General features: G+C 34.9%; 3 protein-coding genes across 3 annotated transcripts; 2 read left to right on the top strand and 1 right to left on the bottom strand.

Moving 5' to 3' along the window:
* The first annotated feature begins 227 nt into the window (after positions 1–227).
* LOC137028402 (placenta-specific gene 8 protein-like) lies at positions 228–4295 on the top strand. Its single transcript, XM_067397159.1, has 5 exons — positions 228–341; positions 1664–1705; positions 3776–3863; positions 3971–4095; positions 4185–4295. Exons 3-5 carry the CDS (start codon positions 3779–3781, stop codon positions 4293–4295), a joined length of 321 nt encoding a protein of 106 aa, XP_067253260.1. The 5' UTR covers positions 228–341; positions 1664–1705; positions 3776–3778.
* A 3737-nt stretch (positions 4296–8032) lies between these two features.
* plac8.2 (placenta associated 8, tandem duplicate 2) lies at positions 8033–9422 on the top strand. The gene is made up of 4 exons (XM_067395677.1): positions 8033–8096; positions 8233–8320; positions 8404–8528; positions 8742–9422. Exons 2-4 carry the CDS (start codon positions 8236–8238, stop codon positions 8844–8846), a joined length of 315 nt encoding a protein of 104 aa, XP_067251778.1. The 5' UTR covers positions 8033–8096; positions 8233–8235; the 3' UTR covers positions 8847–9422.
* A 3764-nt stretch (positions 9423–13186) lies between these two features.
* Positions 13187–20631, bottom strand: cops4 (COP9 constitutive photomorphogenic homolog subunit 4 (Arabidopsis)). The gene is made up of 10 exons (XM_067395676.1): positions 20525–20631; positions 19811–19890; positions 19524–19675; positions 19333–19436; positions 19082–19235; positions 16186–16336; positions 15935–16105; positions 15712–15827; positions 13624–13708; positions 13187–13526 (listed from the first exon to the last, which is right to left on the bottom strand). The coding sequence occupies exons 1-10, from the start codon at positions 20596–20598 to the stop codon at positions 13393–13395; spliced, it is 1221 nt and encodes a 406-aa protein (XP_067251777.1). The 5' UTR covers positions 20599–20631; the 3' UTR covers positions 13187–13392.
* Positions 20632–20700: the final 69 nt, after the last annotated feature.

Here is a 20700-nt window from a genome sequence, read left to right as displayed (position 1 = left end):
GCTCACATTCATATTTTCCTCTGCTTTAAAGGCTTTATTATCCTTCTGATTTTGAGGGTGGAGTGGACATGCATAGTTGCACAAGATTTAAGTCCAGCCTCTTAGACTTTGTCTGGGAAGGGAATGGGGAATGGAATGACCCATGTACACAGATGACAAAACTTTTTCTGATACTGACTCATTTTCCTGCAATGAGCTTGCTGATTTTGTAGCAGATTGGGGGGAAAAAACAAATCAAATTCTTTGATGTCTATAGTGGGTTTTTTTATAATGATAAAAATATAATATGCGATATGTAAACTGCTCCAGTATCATGGAATAATCTGTATTTATTTATTTAGGTATATTTTAAAATATTATTTGAAAAACTTTTCCTCTAAATCAAAGTAATTTTGATATATTTTACATTATTATAAAAATACTTTACCTTGAAAAAAGTTTTTTTATGTGAGTGTATGGGAAAATATTTTTTAATTTAAAGTTAATTTCTCAGAACTTGCCACATGGATTCTACAGTTTTTATAGGATTTTTCCTTATCATCTCTATAAATCAATGTAATTTTACTTTTTATTTTAGGTTTTATTAATATTTTGAATTGGCTTTTAATTTTATATTTTTATTTTTAATGTTAATTTTTAGTTATTTTGTTATGTGCTTCTGCATTTTATTTTATTTTATTTTTTGTTTTGTTTTTATTGCTAATTTATTTATTTTTTTAGTTTTTATTTATGTGCAGGTAATAATTTTAGTGCTTCACAATTATTGCCAAGGCAGCATTTCAACTATAATTATAATTTTATTTCAGAATATTTTAATTAACACAGTAACACTTTACAATAAGGTTCATTAGTTAACATGAACTAATAATGAACTGCACTTCTACAGCATTTATTAATCTTTGTTAATGTTAATTTCAGCATTTACTAGTACATTATTAAAATCTTGTTGACATTAGTTAATGCACTGTGAACTAACATGAACAAACAATGAACAACTGTATTTTCATTAACTAACATTAATTAAGATTAGTAAATACAGTAACAAATGTATTGCTCATTGTTAGTTAATACGTTAACTAATGTTTAACTAATGAACTTTATTGTGAAGTGTTACCATTAACATTAATGTTTTTAATAGTTGTAGTTAACAATATTAAGCCCAACAGCCGCCTAATAGCAGTGTGTACTCTGAATCTAAATGGTAAGTCATAAAAATGGTATGTCGTTACTATACTCATGGCAACAGTGTTTTACTTAACTAGCAATAAATCACTTCTGAGCTTCACACGGCTGATTAAACATAATCTATAATGTCACATCTTGTCAGGTAACATAACCCTACAGTTGCTTTAATTTTCTAATAAAAGAAATGGTGATTGTCATCTTTAATGGCCTTAATGCAATTCAGTTAATCTGACAGACATGTGAGGTGTGGCAGTACATCAAAGTGTGAAAGACAATACTAGCTAATTTGTGGAAAATCACGTTTGATAATATAACCATTAGCTACTACAATTACTGTTGCAGGACTTTGAACATGTAAGAAGGGCAATAAATATTTTGACAATAAAAAAGTATGTACTGACCTTTTTCCATGCATAAGGTGGGACTGAACATGTGACATTTTAAACCATATATAACAGGTTTATTGTACATGTTTCAGTGCATAGTGGAATATCCTGACTCAACTGCAAAGAAAAATCAGGTAAAGCTACTATTAAATTACCTACATTTTGGTAAACTTTTTAAGTAAATACTACATCTAAATGTTATGTTAATTAAAAAACAACAACTTCTATGTCTTATTTTAACCTCCAGGGACCCAGGAATAGACTTTTGTCCTCTGTAGTGGACACCATATTTTACTGAATTTCTCTTACATCATACATGTCAGTTTGGATGTCCTGAGCATTCAGGGCTTTGGAGAGATACCAAATATTTGGAAGTTTCACTGATGACAATTTCTCCTTGGTCTTTAAATATGACTGACATTAATTTAGTGATTAAATTTAGCACTCTTATGGAAATATGATAATATTTTGTAATTATCATTAAAATCAGATTATTTTTTAAATTGTTTGTTATAAATCAACATTTCAGGAAAATGAAATGGGGTTTCTAATCAAAATATGACTTTCTGTTACAAAACAGGGCATTGATTTCATACATGACTTCTGTAGAGGACACCGGGACTTAAATCATGATTATCAGGCATTTTGGGTGACACAACAAGTGAATAGCGAAATAAATTATATACTCCTTTTAATTATTAGATATTATTATGAAAATGTTGCCAATTTTTACTCCCATTATTAGGCTACACTTCTTTTTTCATAGTTTAGGGGTACAAGGGTTCAAATTTCTCACGGTTCGGTTTGTATCACCGTTTTAGGCTCACGGTTTCGGTACGGTTTGGTATGTGCTATATGTTCAGGGAAAAAAGGACAACTGTCAAATAAAAATAAAGAAAATAAGAACAAATAATCAAACTACAAGCAACAGCACAAAAAAAATACAATAGCACAAAGATTCAAATAAAATAAACCGATCTCACGGCAATTCGTACGTATTTTACGAGGTGGCTAAATCGTATGAATTCATACGACCTCACTCGTAGGCTACTAATTCATACGTTTTTTGCTAAATCGTATGTATTTTACGAGTTGACAAATTCGTATGAATTCATACGAATGACCTACCCCAAACCCCGCCCCTAAACCTAACCGTCACTGGGGTTTACGAAATAGCCACCTCGTAGAATAAGTACGAATTGGTCGTGAGATAGCGTTGAATAAACAGTGCTTTTCAGGTATCAGTAGTTTTCAGACAGAAAATGAATAATAAAATCTAAAATAACACTGTATGTTATCTTCACTGTATAAATTAAATAAAGATTAAGCATTATTTAGTTACAAAAGCAATTCAGTCAAGAGCAGTGAGTGATTTTTCATTTGTTGTTTAATAACATTAAAAACACAGGCTGCAGTTACACATGCCTTTTTTTTCTACTGTTATATGTTCACTCAAGACATAGCTAACCGACTATGTTTGTTAGGATACTTGCCAAGACGGCACGTTGACATAATTTTTATGTGAATTTGTCCGTTTAAACGCATGACTTGAACGAGAACTGAACTAAACTGAACTGAACTTAATGTCTAAGATGAACGCACACCAATCTTCTCACAGCGCGCGCGAGTTCTCTTTCACGTCTTGCTCTTGAACGTTTAAATTAGCTAGGCTTAAATGAGTTTAGTTTAAACACAGATAGCAACGTGTGCTGTTCAGGTCTCACCTGTGCTCGAAATGACTGATCATATCCGAGCGGCACTCGCAGTGAACCAAGTTTACAGAGAGTGACAGTTTTGTCCACGCTTTTTCATCAATGCTGTTGTAACGTTTTGGAAAGCCAGAATGGTATTCATCGACGGAAACATACATTATCCGAACTCTGTCTGTTTTACACGTTGCTTTTTTCAACAAACTATATAGATGTGTCGTCATTCGAAATGAACCGCGGTGCAAGTGCCTATACATGTAATTTCATGTCATTTCATTTTTTAAAACAACTTAGCCCTGAAATATAATTTTTCAAAAATGTTGTTTTTTCCATTTTTTTTCTTATGCTCTAAATAATGCAATGATGTGGTTAGCTAAATTTTTTAACTAAATTCAAAAACTTTCTATTCTGGGTATCAGGAGGGTATAGGTTTGAAAAATGCTTCTTCTTCTTCTTTTTCTTTATTTATGCTCTAAATTTCTTTATCTTTTTTAGATCATGGAGGTCACATCTCAACCTGCTGCATTTGAACCCCAAGACTTTCACACAGACTTAATGGGCTGCTGTGAAGATGTGAGCGTATGTAAGTGATTCCAGTGGCACTGAACACAAATATATTGTAAGTAAATTGTGAGTTATACGTCTATCCTGCTGATGTAATTTACTTTTGAATCAATATATTTTTACTAGGCTGTTGTGGCCTCTTCTGCCTCCCTTGTTTGGGCTGTTCCATTGCTTCCGACATGAATGAGTGCTGCTTATGTGGTTTAGGCATGCCGATCCGAAGTGTTTACCGAACTAAATACAACATACAAGTTAGTGTCTGTCTATCTATCTATCTATCTATGAATATAGGGCCTATTGTTTACATTTTTGTTTGAATTGGATTTGGTTTTGTCTCCAGGGTTCCATGTGTAATGACTGGTTAGTCTCGTACTGCTGCTTTACTTGTGCAGCATGTCAGCTGAAGAGAGACCTCAACATAAGGAAAAGTAATGGAACACTGAAACCATGAGAACTGAAAGAGTTTCAGAGCACTGCTCTCTAGATGACTGTCTACACTACCAGCGAGTCCTTGTGTATTGCTCTTGGAAACTATAAAGATAAAGGAAAATTAAAAGAGTTAATTATTTAGTACATAATGAAAATGTCTTAAAAATAAAATAAAAAAGGCGAGCAGTATATGATACAGTTTTGGTTCCCCAAAGAAGCTTTCCGTGAACAGTTTTTAACCTCTTAGCATTCAAAAAGAGACCTTAGGAATGCTAATGGGTTAAAAGAACAATTTTTTTCTTTGTGTGAAGAACATTTTAATAATGTAAAGAAACTTTTTCCAGTGTAAAGAACAATGTAAAGGTTTCACAGATACACAAAGAGTATGTCTTTGCTGCTTTGCTTAAGGAGCTGACTTTGTATTTAGTATGTACTATGGCTTGTTAACAGCTTGTTGTAATTCAGTGATGTAATAAAAACGATATGAATTTGAGTAAATTGAATCCTGTCATGAAACCACATAAAATTACTATTTAACTTGATGATGTTGAATTTACTTGAACAAATTATGTTTTTTAATAACTGATTAATGTGGAACTGATGTATATGATAATGTAAATCCAAGGTTTGACCCAAACCATAAATATAATTTAAGAAAAACTAATACATTTGCCTAATACATTTGTAACAAATTAGAGATTTTTTGTAGTTGTTGATCCAAATATCTTTTTTTCAATGCATGTGAAGGTAAAAACTTAAAAAAGTAGAACAATTTCAGTAGGACCAGTTTGATCTACACCAATATTTTCCTCTAACACCTTCAGAAGGCTATACTTAATTTTTATTAGTCAAACATAAATACCATACCACAATACAGAAGGAGAGAACAGATTCAGTAAATTGTTTGTAAAACAAAATCATCATAGGACAGACTCTAAATAATTTAATTTCCTCAGAAATAACAATCATTGTTGAAGCCTTTTACCAGAGATCTCCAAACTCGGTCCTGGAGGGCGCTGTCCTGCAGGGTTTAGCTCCAACTAGCTCCAACACACCTGCTTGAAAGTCTCTTATGCCTAGTGAGACCTTGGATCAGGTGTGTTGAATTGGGGTTGGAGCTAAACTTTGCAGGACAGCGGCCCTCAATCACCGAGTCTAGAGACCTCTGCCTTTTACAAACAGCCAAAATAATGAGTTGAAAACTCAACGTAGTCAGTCACCATGTCCAAGTATTTAAGAGTATCTAAAATTGAGGATATGTTCACTCAATCTAGCAGCAAAGAATAAATAATTTATAAAATTGATTATAAGGTCTAAACTCAAACCATGTGGCAGCAACAAACAGGAAGTGACAGTTCAGAATAGATCCACATCTCTAATCTTTGCCATAAAATGTTACACATTAAATGTTTTCATTCATCCAATTAAAAAAAAAATTAGCGTAATGGTTCACATCTATATTTTATAATTGGAGCCAATGAAAAATAAATAACTTGCCCTAATCAATATTTTCTATGTCTATGAAAACTATTTTATAAAACCTGGCACAAAGTATAATTTTCTTGTTGAAGAAAGTCAATTAATTTAAATTCTATTTTTGATCTAAACAAAAAGATATTGTTTTATTAAATAACAAAAATGGTTATTTAAGTAATAATATGTAGAATTTAAATTAATTGACTTTCTTCAACAAGAAAAATATAATGTAATATAAACGTGTATATGTGTGTGTGTGTGTGTGTATGTGAATCTTTTTTTACACTCCTGATGGTGTAGATTTTAACCCTTTCATTGCTGTATGCTTTTGCCTGCATTAAAGGATAAGAAACGTCTATCATTTTGAATAACAAAATAAAGGCATAGAACTTGTTCATTTGTAGAGCACTGACAACATAGTTTTATATAATTGTTTTAATATAATTTTTATATAAAAGCCATCGAGGTGGTGGTGGCGCCAGCTTGGGCCCGTCATCATTGATTGCAGCTATATTAAAGAGATATAGAGCTATATCCAACAATTGAAGTGGATCAAAATAAGTTAATCAAAGTTGTCCTAAGAAGAAGGTTTTAGGGACCACTTAGATGAAAGGTTTTGATCCACTCCAAATGTTGACTACTATATATATATATATATATATATATATATATATATATATATATATAGTAGTATACTTAAGCAATATATATACTTATATATATATATATACTTAAGCAAAGTGTGGTTGAGAACAAGAAAATACTAAACCGTATATGGCCTCATTTTTCTGACATTCAATAAAGCTATAAATGTTTGCTGCCAGTAATGTCTGGGCCAGGTTGAATCCAGGAATCACAGCTGTGAAAGGGGCATGTTTGACTGTGACGCATTACTATTGTTGTGCAATCAAAAATAAATGTTTTCCTTATTGCTGGTCTTCATTGATATTCGCAAGTTATGATAAGAAATTAAGCTGATTGTCCAAAACTTGGAAACCTTTCTAAAATTTTGGTGAGCACAATGTTTAAACATTTTGTAAATTTTCTATGCTTTCAATGAACAACTTAATTGTTTTTTTTGTTTTTTTTCTTTTGATTATCATTCGCGATACTTAATGGCATTGTAGTTCCTTCACTCCTTCATTAAAGACTCATCTGTAAATCCATTCCTCTCCATTTGCGAAATCTACAAATCCGCTGATTTTAAACAACAAGTCTGTAATGTCTTGGTTCGCCTCGGAGCTGGTTCATTTGGTCCATGTCTTAGAACTCTTCAATAAAGAATCTGTTTAAACCCCAATGAACCATTTTCAAACCCCAAAATGAATGGGAAACATGGCTTGCCTTAAAACATAGTTGAGCACTTTTGTTCTCTAAAAGGGTGCGATGCTTGCAAAAGTACTCATTACAAGCAGAAGTCCAAATGTCATCACAAAAGTGCAGTGAAAAAACTGATTCAAAACTAATTCACATAACTAAATGTATTAAAACTATGTAATAATTCAATAATGTAATCATTCAAATACACAACTACAAATCATCATCATCATCATCATCATCATCGCATTTATTAAAGTTAATCACACTTGTTGACTTCACAGTTTCAGCGCAGTCTGTAACATCATCCTCTCAGGTGCTTCAGACAGCTGATTCACGGGCTTCGCATTAAACTCTCTCCTCCTCTCCTCTCATCTCTTTCTACCTACTCCACTCTCTCTCTCTCCCTCTCATAACACCCAACACATTTACATTACATTTACAATACATACTCAATAAAAAGTTGTATTTGTTAACATGTTAATGCACTGTGAACTAATGTGAACATTAATAGTAATTTTATTAAATAAGATTGACAAAAATTAATAAATGCTGTAAATCATATATTGTTCATTTTTAGTTCATGTTAGCTAATGCCTTAAAATGAGACCTTATTGTAACGTGTTAACAAAAAATCTTCCCAATACCAGACTGTTGAACTGTCCTAGAAATACAACAGTGACCAAAAGATATGTTTTTTGTAGTTTCTTTTAAGCTGATGTTTCAATTCATTTAATTTGTTTGACTATAATGATATGCCATCATTGTGCTTTCTTGTAAAAGAGATGGTTTCACAAGAATGGTTGATGATGTGGCAACAAATATCATCACTGGAAGGTGTGACAGAAAACTGAACGCTTGCCTTTTAACTATTTTGGACTTTAGACCTAAAGGAAGTGCAATATATTCATCGACAATAAAAAACTGTCAGTTTTTATTTATTGTAGATTTGAAGGGTGTGAACTAACCAACTGTATATAAAGACATCCTGTGCCAGTTTCTGTGTGTAGAGCAGTTTCCAAAAGTAAAGGTACATTTAAATATTACCTAATTTTTGATAAACTTTGGGGAACAAACTTGATGGATAAATTAATGCTTTACTTAGATGTCATATGAACTAAATATGTTTGGTTTGTAAAAATTTTAGTGTTCTTTATCTGTCCTAGATCATGGAGGTCACATCTCAACCTGCTGCATTCGCACCCAGAGAATTTCACACAGGCTTAATGAGCTGCTGTGAAGACATGAGCATATGTAAGTAATACAAAGCTCAAATAATCTATAAAATCTTAAGTAGTCCTAATGTGATTTTAACATCAACCATATATTTTTATTAGGCTGTTTTGGCTGTTTCTGCCTCCCTTGTTTGGGCTGTTCCATTGCTAGCGAAATGAAAGAGTGCTGCTTATGCGGCTTAGGCATGCCGATCCGAAGTGTTTACCGAACTAAATACAACTTACAAGTTAGTGTCTATCTATCTATCTATCTATCTATCTATCTATCTATCTATCTATCTATCTATCTATCTATCTATCTATCTATCTATCTATCTATCTATCTATCTATCTATCTATCTATCTATCTATCTATCTATCTATCTATCTATCTATCTATTTATCTATCTATCTATCTATCTATCTATCTATCACAAATTAATTTTGTTTTTGCTCTCCAGGGATCCATGTGTAATGACTTTTGTGTCGGTTACTACTGCATGCCTTGTGCTGCCTGCCAGCTGAAGAGAGACATTGAAATTAGGAAGCGTACTGGACAATTCTGAGGAAACTTTCTTACACAAAACAAAAACAGTGAACATAGTTGTTCTGTTTTCAAAAGGCAACAGAGAAAAATACTAGCTGTCAGTCCATCTATCACACTACCTTATAGTCCTTAATTATTGCTCTTGGGAACTAAAGAAAAATGGAGGTATGCAAATACACTAATCAAACTTTGAAACTATGAAAGTACAGGCTGTTGCTATAGCATCTGTTTAAAAATTTTGGACCACAGAATGCTTGCACTTTATCATGTTGGTTGTGGTGTGAAACTATGAGTGGCTGCAAGTTAAGAGTCCATCCTTAGGAGAATATTGTATTATTTTGATTATTAATTTGTATAATTTCTGACAACATGTTATTTTAATACAGGTAGATTTACAGTGATATATATTCTTAGTACAGTTACATCTATGTCAATTTCCTTGGTAGTCACTAAACTATAAGTAAGAAAGAGCATTATGCTGTAAATATGTAGTAGTGTCATGTTATTGTCATATATGATATGTAAATGCCTTAGCCTAAAAATTTACTCACAATATTTCATAAAACATTCCAGTGTAACAAATAAAATACATTAAGGGAAAAAAAATAGTTTCTTGTCTTTTTTAAGAGATATGATTTAGTGTTTGCTCCGTGTTACACTACAGGTAAAATTACAATTTTAGTTTTAAAATTTAATTTTTTTCAAATTACAATTATAAATCCTTTTGGCTATATCATTGCTCCACTTTCAGTGTGAGGCCCAGGACAATGTTCTTCATATTGCTAAGTTCAAACTCCTCTAAGTCCATGTCACTCCAGTCAGTCTACATCAGGTGTCACTGTGCCAACTTTGATAACATGGCATGAGATTTGAGTTTTGACTATAGACTGTAAAAAAATATGGACATAGTGTCCGTGACATCACCCGTAGGTTTCCAAAGAGCATTTTTGAAGCCTAAACGTTGCCATCTTGCCAATGTGTCTCAGCACATCACTCCTGGATAACTGAAAATTGGCAAAGAGGCGGGACATGGTTGGAACGGAGGTGCCCGGTTTCTGAAACCACACCTGCCTAACTCGACGTGACCAAGTTATCTCAGGCAAAGGAGCTATATATCTTAGATACTATCTAAAATATTAATGAAGATAAGAAGTTATATCATTTGAAAGTTCTAAAGGTTTACTGTCAATCTACGGTGTCTGTTTTACGATATAGTTGTTTCAGCAACAGTAATATTGTGATTTGTGTCAGGTGTGCAAATGACAACACGCAAAATCAAAACGTGAAGTATTGATATATAGTCCATTGTTTGCATCACATTTCTTCTGAACGATCTGCTCTCCATCATCGTTTTTCAAGAAATTATGCAACCTGAGCAGCATTTAACTGTATAGGATTGTATACATTGGACTCTCACAAACAAATGAGTCAGACTGTAAACCTGTTTTTTTTTCTGCTGTAATGTTGGGCATTTTTACATGGGGCTCAATGAGATGTCTATGTCTGTTTCATTGTGTTTTGGTTTCATTTTCCCTGCTCCCCTTTTTGCCTTTGTTCCTTGGTCATTTATTTCTGATTAATCCTGCATCTGTTTCTGTTCTGGTTAATTTCCTTTCCCAGTGTATTTAAGCCCTTAGTTTCCTCAGTTCTTTGTTTCGGTCTTTTTTGTGTTAATGTGTAGTTGCTGTTCTGATTCTCCTGCATATCCTACCTATTTATTAAAAGACTTTTGATTCTTTTTGGATTTGCATGTTTAACTACACCTGACAGAAGACTAAACCAAAAGACAAGAATTTTTTTCTCCCAATTTTTGCCCTTATTATGGATTTAACTGCCATCTAGCTACTCTGCATCAAGCAAGAAGGACCCTTTACTAAAGAACCACACAAGGAATTTTCTCGATCTGGCATGCCTTAAACACTACCCAGATAGCTTGCTCTGCATTTTCTACTACACCATCCTCGGCGAGAGTTCTGGGGCATGCTTGCCCTTGGATGGTCCTTAGGGAAAACTTTGCCACCTGGAGTGAGTACTGGCGATTTGTGGAATGCCCTTCATCACCAATCTCACTCCAAATCCAGAGTACATCTATCTACACGGAGGCTAAGCCAGAGCCCACCACAGACAAAGAGCCCAAGCCTGCCGTGATGCAAGAGCCAAAGAGGATACCTGAGCCCGAGCCCAATGAAGTGTCTGACCAGGTGCGTTTTAGTGGGCATGCTCATGGAATACAAGGGGATGGAAGGAAGACCCACCCACACTCCTGCTGCTGAGGGTGAGCTAGACCTGGCCTCTGGGAATAATTATTCTGAGGATTTGTAAAAGGATATTCCATTTAATCTACTGTCACCACTGGTCACACCCAGCTCCAAGTCTCCAGTGTCTCCAAAGATCCCTCCCAGCCTCTCTCTCCCACCTCCTCTGCTTATAACAGCCAGTTCCTCTGCCCTGTCTCCTCTGGTTCCCTTCGGTCTCTCGGCTTCTGAGTCTGTTCCTGTGAGAAGAATTCCCGAGTCTGTTCCTGTAAGAAAAAATCACGTTTTAAGGATTAAAGCATTGGCCACTATGCTTCCAGGCAGTGATGTTCCCAAGTCTGTTCCAATGAGAAGAATTCCAGAGTCCGTTTCAATAAGAGAAATCCCTGAGTCTGTTCCTGTGAGTAATGTTCCTGAGTCCATTCCAGTGAGGGAAATTCACAAGCCAGAAAGCATCACAATGTCCATAATGGCTTTAAAGGTGCCCTAGAATTGAAAATTGAATTTACCTCGGCAAAGTTAAATAATTAGTACATGGAAATGACATACAGTGAGTCTCAAACGCCATTGTTTCTTCCTTCTTATGTAAATTTGTGCAAAAGACCTCTGAAGAACAAGCGAACCTCACTATAAAACCTACAGTGATGTAACAGTCGGGATCATTAATATGTACGCCCCAAAATTTTGCATATGCCAGCCCATGTTCAAGGCATTACACAAGCCAGTATTAAAGTCTGGAGCAGCCCAGCCGAATCAACAGACTTTATGCAGGTAAGCAAGCAAGGACAATAGCGAAAAAGATGGAGCAATAATAACTGACATTATCCATGAGGGGACGAGCGTCCTATCCCCAGCAGGGGAAACCATCACGACTCAATCCATGTGCCTTCCTCTCCAGAAAGCTCACCCCAACGGAATGTAATTATGACATCGGCAACCAGGAGCTTCATGCCATCAAGCTGGCCATGGAGGAATATAGGCATTGGCTGGAGGGAGACTGTCATCCTTTCACAGTGCTAACCGACCATCAGAACCTACAATACCAGGCTAAATGGGCTTCTTCTTCACACGTTTTGATTTTAAGGTTTCCTGTCCTCTGAATACCATCTTTAGATGAAGGGGCAGGTGGAGAGGAAAATTCATGAGACATTTCTTGAGAACCTTGTGCCTCGGCCACCAAAAATCCTGGAACTCCTTCCTCGCCTGGGCAGAGTACACCCAAAACTCCCTCCCTCGTCCTGCAACTGGAATCACTCCTATCCACTAGCTCTCCACACAGGACATCAAGCAGCACCTGTCCAGCAAGAAGCCTAGTCCCAGATACATCGGTCCCTTCCCTGTTGTTCGTCAAGTCAATCCCATCACCTATGAGTTAGTTTCCCTCACACTATAGAATTCACCCCATCTTTCATGTCTCACTCCTTAAAGGATTAGTTCACTCCAGAATTAAAATTTCCTGATAATTTACTCACCCACATGTAATCCAAGATGTTCATGTCTTTTCTTTCTTTAGACCTTAAAGAAATTAAGGTGTTTGAGGACTTCAGTGGGGTACAACAGGTGGAAGATCCAAATTGCAGTTTCAGTGCAGCTTCAAAGGGCTCTACATGACCCCAGTCGAGGAATAAGGGTCTTGTCTAGTCAAACGATCGTTCATCCAAAAAAAAAAAAGTAAATACTTTTTAACCACAAATGCTCATCTTGCACTGCTCTGCAATATATTTTAACTGTACATTAAACCTTTTTTTTGTCAATGAAAACCATTTGCATTATATATTTATGCAAATGGCTAGATGCATTTTACTTTTTTCAGTTTTCACTTTTTACAGTTTTTCTCTGCTGTCAGAATCACTGGTATAGAAAGAGGCACTTTTTTGCTAACTATTATAGACTTGAGGCCTATAAGAAGTGGCCTTAAAAGTGAAATAAATCACTACTGTAGTCACATGGTTTGTAGTATTTCACTATACAGTGATTTTATCTTTTGTCTCTGAAATTAACAACCATCAATCAAAATGCACTCCCTCCCCCCCTTTTCATGTTTGATAAGCATTGGGGGTTGTTAAGAGCAGCAAATCTATGAAGCAAAATGGAGACAACATTGTTGAGACAAAGAAATTTTCACAACATTTATTAGGCATTAAGATCATCACAGACCATAACTATGAAAATATTAACCTCACAAGCAGAAAGGTCAAGATTAACAGAACATATTGCCAGGTTAAATTAAATTCAATGGGAGCCTTTTCAGTTTTAACCAATGAGAGGAGAGAAATCAAAGTGTTGTAGACAAAAGAGTATCATTGGGGTTTATTGTGTCATCTGCGCCTCAATGGCTTGTGCCGTCCACTCCGGTGCTGCCTGACTGATTTTCTCCAGAAGGTTGTTCACCTGGAAGCACAGTGACTGAATCTGCTTGTCCCAGGTAGGCAAAGGCTCTCGCGCTATTAAAAAAAGAGATGTCATATTTGTAAGCCTCTTAAATTTTACTCATGGCTATACAGTCTTCATCCAACATATTCAGTCAAAAAACAAACTTACTTTCAAAATGGACAATACCATCTATCTGGTCAATAAATCCATTCATGCGGCCCTCAGTAATCATTTGTGATGCAATCTTTTCTGCCTGCGAAAAGACAAAGAAATTTATAACAGCATGAAATCCATAGAATATTATTAAAGCTTTGCATTCTCTCTCTCTCTCTCTCTCTCTCTCTCTCTCTCGCTCTCATACATATATACATATATATACATATACATATATACATATACATATATACATATACATATATACATATACATATATACATATATACATATACATATATACATATACATATATACATATACATATATACATATACATATATACATATACATATACATATATACATATACATATACATATACATATACATATACATATATACATATACATATACATATATACATATATATACACACACACACACAGGTGCTGGTCATATAATTAGAATCATCAAAAAGATGATTTATTTCACTAATTCCATTCAAAAAGTGAAACTTGTATATTATATTCATTCATTACACACAGACTGATATATTTCAAATGTTTATTTCTTTTAATTTTGATGATAATAACTGACAACTAAGGAAAATCCCAAATTCAGTATCTGAGAAAATTAGAATATTGTGAAAAGGTTCAATATTGAAGACACCTGGTGCCACACTCTAATCAGGAAATTAACTCAAAACACCAGCAAAGGCCTTTAAATGGTCTCTCAGTCTAGTTCTGTAGGCTACACAATCATGGGGAAGACTGCTGACTTGACAGTTGTCCAAAAGATGACCATTGACACCTTGCACAAGGAGGGCAAGACACAAAATTAATAGAGAGGCGAAAGGAAGGAAAAGATGTGGTAGAAAAAAAGTGTACAAGCAATAGGGATAACTGCAACCTGGAGAGCATTGTGAAACAAAACCCATTCAAAAATGTGGGGGAGATTCACAAAGAGTGGACTGCAGTTGGAGTCAGTGCTTCAAGAACCACTACGCACAAACAAATGCAAGACATGGGTTTCAGCTGTCGCATTCCTTGTGTCAAGCCACTCTTGAACAACAGACAGCGTCAGAAGCGTCTAAGGACAAAAAGGACTGGACTGCTGCTGAGTGGTCCAAAGTTATGCTCTGATTAAAATCAGGATCCCAGAGTCTGGAGGAAGAGAGGAGAGGCACACAATCCACGTTGCTTGAGGTACAGTGTAAAGTTTCCACAGTCAGTGATGGTTTGGGGTGTCATGTCATCTGCTGGTGTTGGTCCACTGTGTTTTCTGAGGTCAAAGGTCAACTCAGCCGTATACCAGGAAGTTTTAGAGCACTTCATGCTTCCTGCTGCTGACCAACTTTATGGAAATGCAGATTTCATTTTCAACAGGACTTGGCACCTGCACACAGTGCCAAAGCTACCAGTACCTGGTTTAAGGACCATGGTATCCCTGTTCTTAATTGGCCAGCAAACTCGCCTGACCTTAACCCAATAGAAAATCTATGAGGTATTGTGAAGAGGAAGATGCGATATGCCAGATCCAACAATGCAGAAGAGCTGAAGGCCACTATCAGAGCAACCTGGGCTCTCATAACACCTGAGCAGTGCCACAGACTGATCGACTCCATGCCACGCCGCATTGCTGCAGTAATTCAGGCAAAATGAGCCCCAACTAAGTATTGAGTGCTGTACATGCTCATACTTTTCATGTTCATACTTTTCAGATGGCCAAGATTTCTAAAAATCCTTTCTTTGTATTGGTCTTAAGTAATATTCTAATTTTCTGAGATACTGAATTTGGGATTTTCCTTAGTTGTCAGTTATAATCATCAAAATTAAAAGAAATAAACATTTGAAATATATCAGTCTGTGTGTAACGAATGAATATAATATACAAGTTTTACTTTTTGAATGGAATTAGGGAAATAAACCAACTTTTTGATATTCTAATTATATGACCAGCATCTGTGTATCTCTCGCTCTCTCTCTCTATATATATATATATATATATATATATATATATATGCATTGTACATGCATTTTTGTTTTGAACATATACTTTTACATTAGAAATTTCCCAACAAAGTCAGTCAACACAGCTGTACCTTTGCAGGAGGAATCTCCAAAAGTGCTCCTAACTCTTCAAACGTTATATTATTGTACAGTTTGCTAGCAGACAGCAGGTTGTGCTCAATGACTGCTCGGTCTAGAATGCTTGAACCTGAAAGCATTAGACAAGTATTAGTCATTGCCTTTGCCTAGAAAAGATCATAAATGAATTGCAGTACTAAAACAATAATCATTCAGATTCCTAATAATAAGTAATACCATCAGCTGTGGTGGCTTTCTGATGTGGCATCAGCATGGCAGCAAACTCTTGCAGCTGGTTTCCCCGAATGATACGATCCAGGTACATTTTTTCCAGGATGCCGTAGGCGGCAAGCTGCTGACAGCGCTCATCCTTGAAGAGTGTAGCCAACATACGAGAGCGCTGCTGACCTTATGGACACATTAAGAAGAACTGATTAGATTGAAATGAGCAGTAGCTTAGCATTAGTGATGTAATACATTAATAGTACCTGCAGAGGCCAGTATAGTGCAGTGAAGCGCATGCTTCAAGGCCTCCAGACGCTCAGTCTCATGGACAATGGATTTGTAAGAAAGCTCATTGTAGCGCTGAGCTGCCTCAATGAACTTCCTCCGATAATCCAGAACTCTGGCATAGCATACCTGCAAAACATGATGGAAAATACAGTTCGACAATAACCATAAAGCAGCCAAATATTACCATATCACACACTGTCAAGTACATAATCTTACATCTTGGATGCAATGTCTTTATATTGGGAAGGTTGAGCTAATGTGTCTCAGTATTTTGTTGTTGTTCTTGAAAAATTATTTCAACCAAGCCATTGTTGCCAAATAGATTACAGTGAAATCCAGTAACTATATAAATTTATAAATATAATAATGTTAAATACAATTTTTGATTTTAATAATGTATAAGTAAATGTTGAAATTAACATTAACTAAGATTAATAAATACTGATTTATTAAAAGATAAATAAATCTTAGTTCATGTTTACTATCAATCAACTTAAAAAAATTGCTGATATCAGTGCTGATACCGATGTCTCCTAAAAAATTTTTTTTTCTCAATTTTATCTATTAATTATAACCATTTAACTTTGCAGTATAATTGAATGCTATCAATTTTAACATTCAATAGGCTTTTTAAAGAAGTATAACAACGATTAATTTCAGGGAACTTAAAACAATCTTAATAATAAATAAATGTCACATTTAGGTTTGCCTTTAATGTATATAAAGGTTTTTTTTGGTAACACTTCACAACTTTACTTAACATGAATTAAGAATAAAAAATGCTTCTACAGCATTTAGTAATCTTAGTTAATATTAATTTCAACATTTACTAACACATTATTAAAATCAAATGTTGTATTTGTTAACATTAGCTCACCAAGAGGGACATTTTAACTTAATTTTGTATGTATTTGACCGTTTAAGCGCAGTAAACCACTCATTTTGATACTCATTTTGCGACTCACAAGCTGTTTGAGAGAAGGATTTATGTGCACGCAACTTACATAGATCAGTGGTGCACGCCTTTTTAATGCGCGAGCGCGAAACCTGCGGGTATGCAATACAAGCACTATTCATCCTGAGTGAATGAGACAAGGGAGTGAGTGCGTGTCACTTCGTCATCATAGAGAGAAGAGAAAGAACACAAAGGTATCTTCCACATCACATACTATCCATCCTAAATAGTATTTGAAATTAGAATCGTGTCTTCTTCGCTCACAGTGAGAAACATTCAAGCCAACAACATGTTTACATGTGGCTGTGATTGTGATTGAGCATGGCTGTAACGTTACTGTCTGTGATGCTGGTAAAAAGAAAAAGAAAAAAAGGTCTGGCTCTAAATCGGAAAGATGTGAGACTGACCAGCCGGTCACCAATCCGGGCCGATCATGTGGAAAATCGTCTGGACCAGTCCCTGGCCAGTCGATCAGTGCATCTCTATCAAAAAAATGTATTGTTTTCATTGTTTTTGACCCATGTAAGCTTGTAAACAATGCTTTAGGATTTTCAGGTAGGTCTAACAGGTAAATATACAGAAACTGAATATATATATATATATATATATATATATATAATAATCAAACACTGAACAGTCTTCAATGCATAAATTATAAATTGAATATAGATTACTCCTTATTAAAGCAACAAAAGTTATTCAGTCAGAAGCAATGAGTGATTTTCTCTTTCTCTTTTGTTCTTTGATTAACATTAATGACAGCAGGCTTTCTGTGCTCGTATTTCGGGTATTTGTTCACAAAAAATGAATATACAGATGTTCATTTTTTGCATCTTATCACACTTGAATGTTGTAATAGCACTTGAATGAATGATAGAGTGATTACATACTGTAGTGCAGCCAAAGGATGACAGAAAAAAAAATGGATCCTGTGTTAATTGCGTTAAATATTTTTAACGTGTTAAGCTGAAAAAAAAATCCATCACAAAATTTACACAGCCCTTACAGTACCGGTCAAAAGTTTGGTCACAGTACTATTTGTAATGTTTTTGAAATATGTCTCTTATGCTTATCAAGCCTTCATTTATTTGATCAAAAAAAAAAACAGAAAAAAAATGTAATATTGTAAAATATTATTACAATTTAAAATAATGTTTTTCTATTTTAATATACTTTAATATATAATTTAATTCTGTGATGTCAAAGCTTAATTTTCTTCAGCCATTACTCCAGTCTTCAGTGTCACATGATCATTCAGAAATCATTCTAATATGCTGATTGATTTGATTTCATTAAAAAGAAAAGCATTTATTCAAAATAGAAATATTTCCTACTAAGTATTTACTATAATTTTTATCAATTTAACACATCCTTGCTGAATAAAAGTTTTGGGTTTTTTAAAAATAAATAAATAAATAAAAATACTGACCCCAAACTTTTGTAGTATATTATACCCCAAACGGTAGTGTATATTATTGCAAAATATTTGTATTTTAAATTAAATTGCTAGTATTTTTTTTTTTACTTTTTATTCATCAAAGAATCCTGAAAAATGTATCACAGGTTATAAAAAAATTTAAACAGCACAATTTTTTCCAACATTGATAATAAATCATCATATTAGAATGATTTCTGAAGACTGGAGTAATGATGCTGAAAATGCAGCTTTGCATCACAGGAATAAATTATATTTTCAAGTCTTTTAAAATAGAAAACCGTTACTTTAAATTGTAGTAATATTTCACAATATTACAGTTTTTTTTCCTATATATTGATCAAATAAATGCAGGCTTGATGAGCATAAGACACTTCTTTCAAAAACATTAAAAAAATATCAATGTGTCCAAACTTTTGGCTGGTACTGTATATATGTGTATTTGTGTGTGTACAAAGCTTGAAATAAATATTTGGTGCACCTTATAGTGAATCTGCAGCTGTTCATTGGTGGATTCGTTCTGAAGTAAAGATGCTCGATTGATGTAGGCCTCGGCCTGAACTGGGTCGTCGTCCTCTAAATACAGACGAGCGATTTTCAGATAAGTGTCCAATTTGTAGTCCACATTGTACTGTCTATAGAATCAGAAAAACAGATAAGAAGAACGTAAATGCACCATTAGCAGATTTGGGTGGCATCCAAATGAAAATAAGTTGAGAAAAGAGGTCTTACTTTTGACCCGTCTCCAACGGGATACCCACAAGAACCTGGGCGGCGTTCCTCCAGTCCTCCTCTTTCTCATAAATTGTGGCTAGATGTTGTCTGATCGAAGCCACCTGCAAGTGCATGAGATTTGCTTAAATATGATCCATATGGTTCCAGCACTGAGTTGAGAGTATTTTTTATGACACATAGGGGCCTACCTGTTCTTCAAATGAGATTACTCTGGGCTGAATCTTCTCCAGGGTGAAGTGGCACACAGCTTTTGCAGTGCCGTCCGGTAGGTTTGGAAGGTGTGAGCAAAAGTCTGTCAACAGCTGTCTGGATATGACCAGGCTGACGTTCTCATTGACCACTGTGCAAGTGTGCGAAATAGGGGTGCTCATCAGTTTAAACAATGTAAAGAGAGAAATCCCATACAAAACAATTTAAGCTGATTCTATTCGATTTATATTACCAGATTAGTGTACTTAAATAATAGTGTACTTACTCGCTTCAACAAACGCTTTCAGTGCCTCAAGTTGTTCTGCATCAGTAAACTGTAGAGCCTTTTCTAATATTTGACGGTATCTGTCAGATGAACAGTACACAATTTTTGGAAACACATTGATTAGACTTTTCATTAGACATATACTAGACATACTCATTCTAGAACATTTCATTGGACAAAAATTTAGATACACCCCTGAATGCAAGATTAGTCATCAGTATTTTTGGTCATTTTTACCAGAAAAGAAAGACCTTCAAATTTTGCATTTGTCTGATGAAATACCATTTTTCAACTTTTAGGTGCACACAATATAAATTACCTTAAACCTAAAAGACGTAGGCTAAATTTTATGAGGTCTTTATTTTAGGAAATGTGGTTTTTAAGTTAACTTATTGCCATTACTCCAGTGGCCAGCACTTGCAAAATTTACCATTAAATCCTTAAATATATTATCATACGACTATTTATAAATGATTCTAATAGCTACTACCCATTAACAACTTATAATAACTTATTTCGGTTTTTATCAAACAAATCTATGCATGTTGACAGGTATCATCTGTGCATATCCTCACGCTAGCTAATGTTAGCCTGTAGTCATCTCATCTGCAGCATCGCATCTTTCATAATATGGGAAAAACCTACAGAATAATACATCCGTGCAATAGGCAATTAGTAAGTAACAATACTGGTAAATGACTTGAAATGACATACTTCCCAGCTAGATCTTTATGAGAGCCACTTGAGTTCATCAGCTGTGCGAGCTCCTGCCTCACGCCGGACGCCATTTTCCTCGTCACTCAAACAACAACACATGCAGCGGAACACCAGAGGGCGCCACTCACTCACGCCCTGCCTGGGGAAACTGCACATCACACACTGACCACTAG

This window comes from Chanodichthys erythropterus, chromosome 10 (assembly GCF_024489055.1).
Source record: "Chanodichthys erythropterus isolate Z2021 chromosome 10, ASM2448905v1, whole genome shotgun sequence".
NCBI classification, from domain to species: domain Eukaryota; kingdom Metazoa; phylum Chordata; class Actinopteri; order Cypriniformes; family Xenocyprididae; genus Chanodichthys; species Chanodichthys erythropterus.
This window is presented reverse-complemented; position numbering and strand designations above follow the sequence as displayed.

Excerpts from the sequence above, each read along its gene's own strand:
- LOC137028402 (XM_067397159.1), top strand. The coding sequence starts at position 3,779 with ATGGAGGTCACATCTCAACCTGCTGCATTTGAACCCCAAGACTTTCAC. Across the intron at positions 3,864-3,970 it reads CTGTGAAGATGTGAGCGTAT|GCTGTTGTGGCCTCTTCTGC; the intron begins GTAAGTGATTCC and ends TATTTTTACTAG. Across the intron at positions 4,096-4,184 it reads GAACTAAATACAACATACAA|GGTTCCATGTGTAATGACTG; the intron begins GTTAGTGTCTGT and ends TTTTGTCTCCAG.
- plac8.2 (XM_067395677.1), top strand. The coding sequence starts at position 8,236 with ATGGAGGTCACATCTCAACCTGCTGCATTCGCACCCAGAGAATTTCAC. Across the intron at positions 8,321-8,403 it reads CTGTGAAGACATGAGCATAT|GCTGTTTTGGCTGTTTCTGC; the intron begins GTAAGTAATACA and ends TATTTTTATTAG. Across the intron at positions 8,529-8,741 it reads GAACTAAATACAACTTACAA|GGATCCATGTGTAATGACTT; the intron begins GTTAGTGTCTAT and ends TTTGCTCTCCAG.
- cops4 (XM_067395676.1), bottom strand. The coding sequence starts at position 20,598 with ATGGCGTCCGGCGTGAGGCAGGAGCTCGCACAGCTGATGAACTCAAGT. Across the intron at positions 19,236-19,332 it reads CCGTTGGAGACGGGTCAAAA|ACAGTACAATGTGGACTACA; the intron begins GTAAGACCTCTT and ends CTGATTCTATAG. Across the intron at positions 13,527-13,623 it reads TGGTATTGTCCATTTTGAAA|CGCGAGAGCCTTTGCCTACC; the intron begins GTAAGTTTGTTT and ends TTTTTTTAATAG.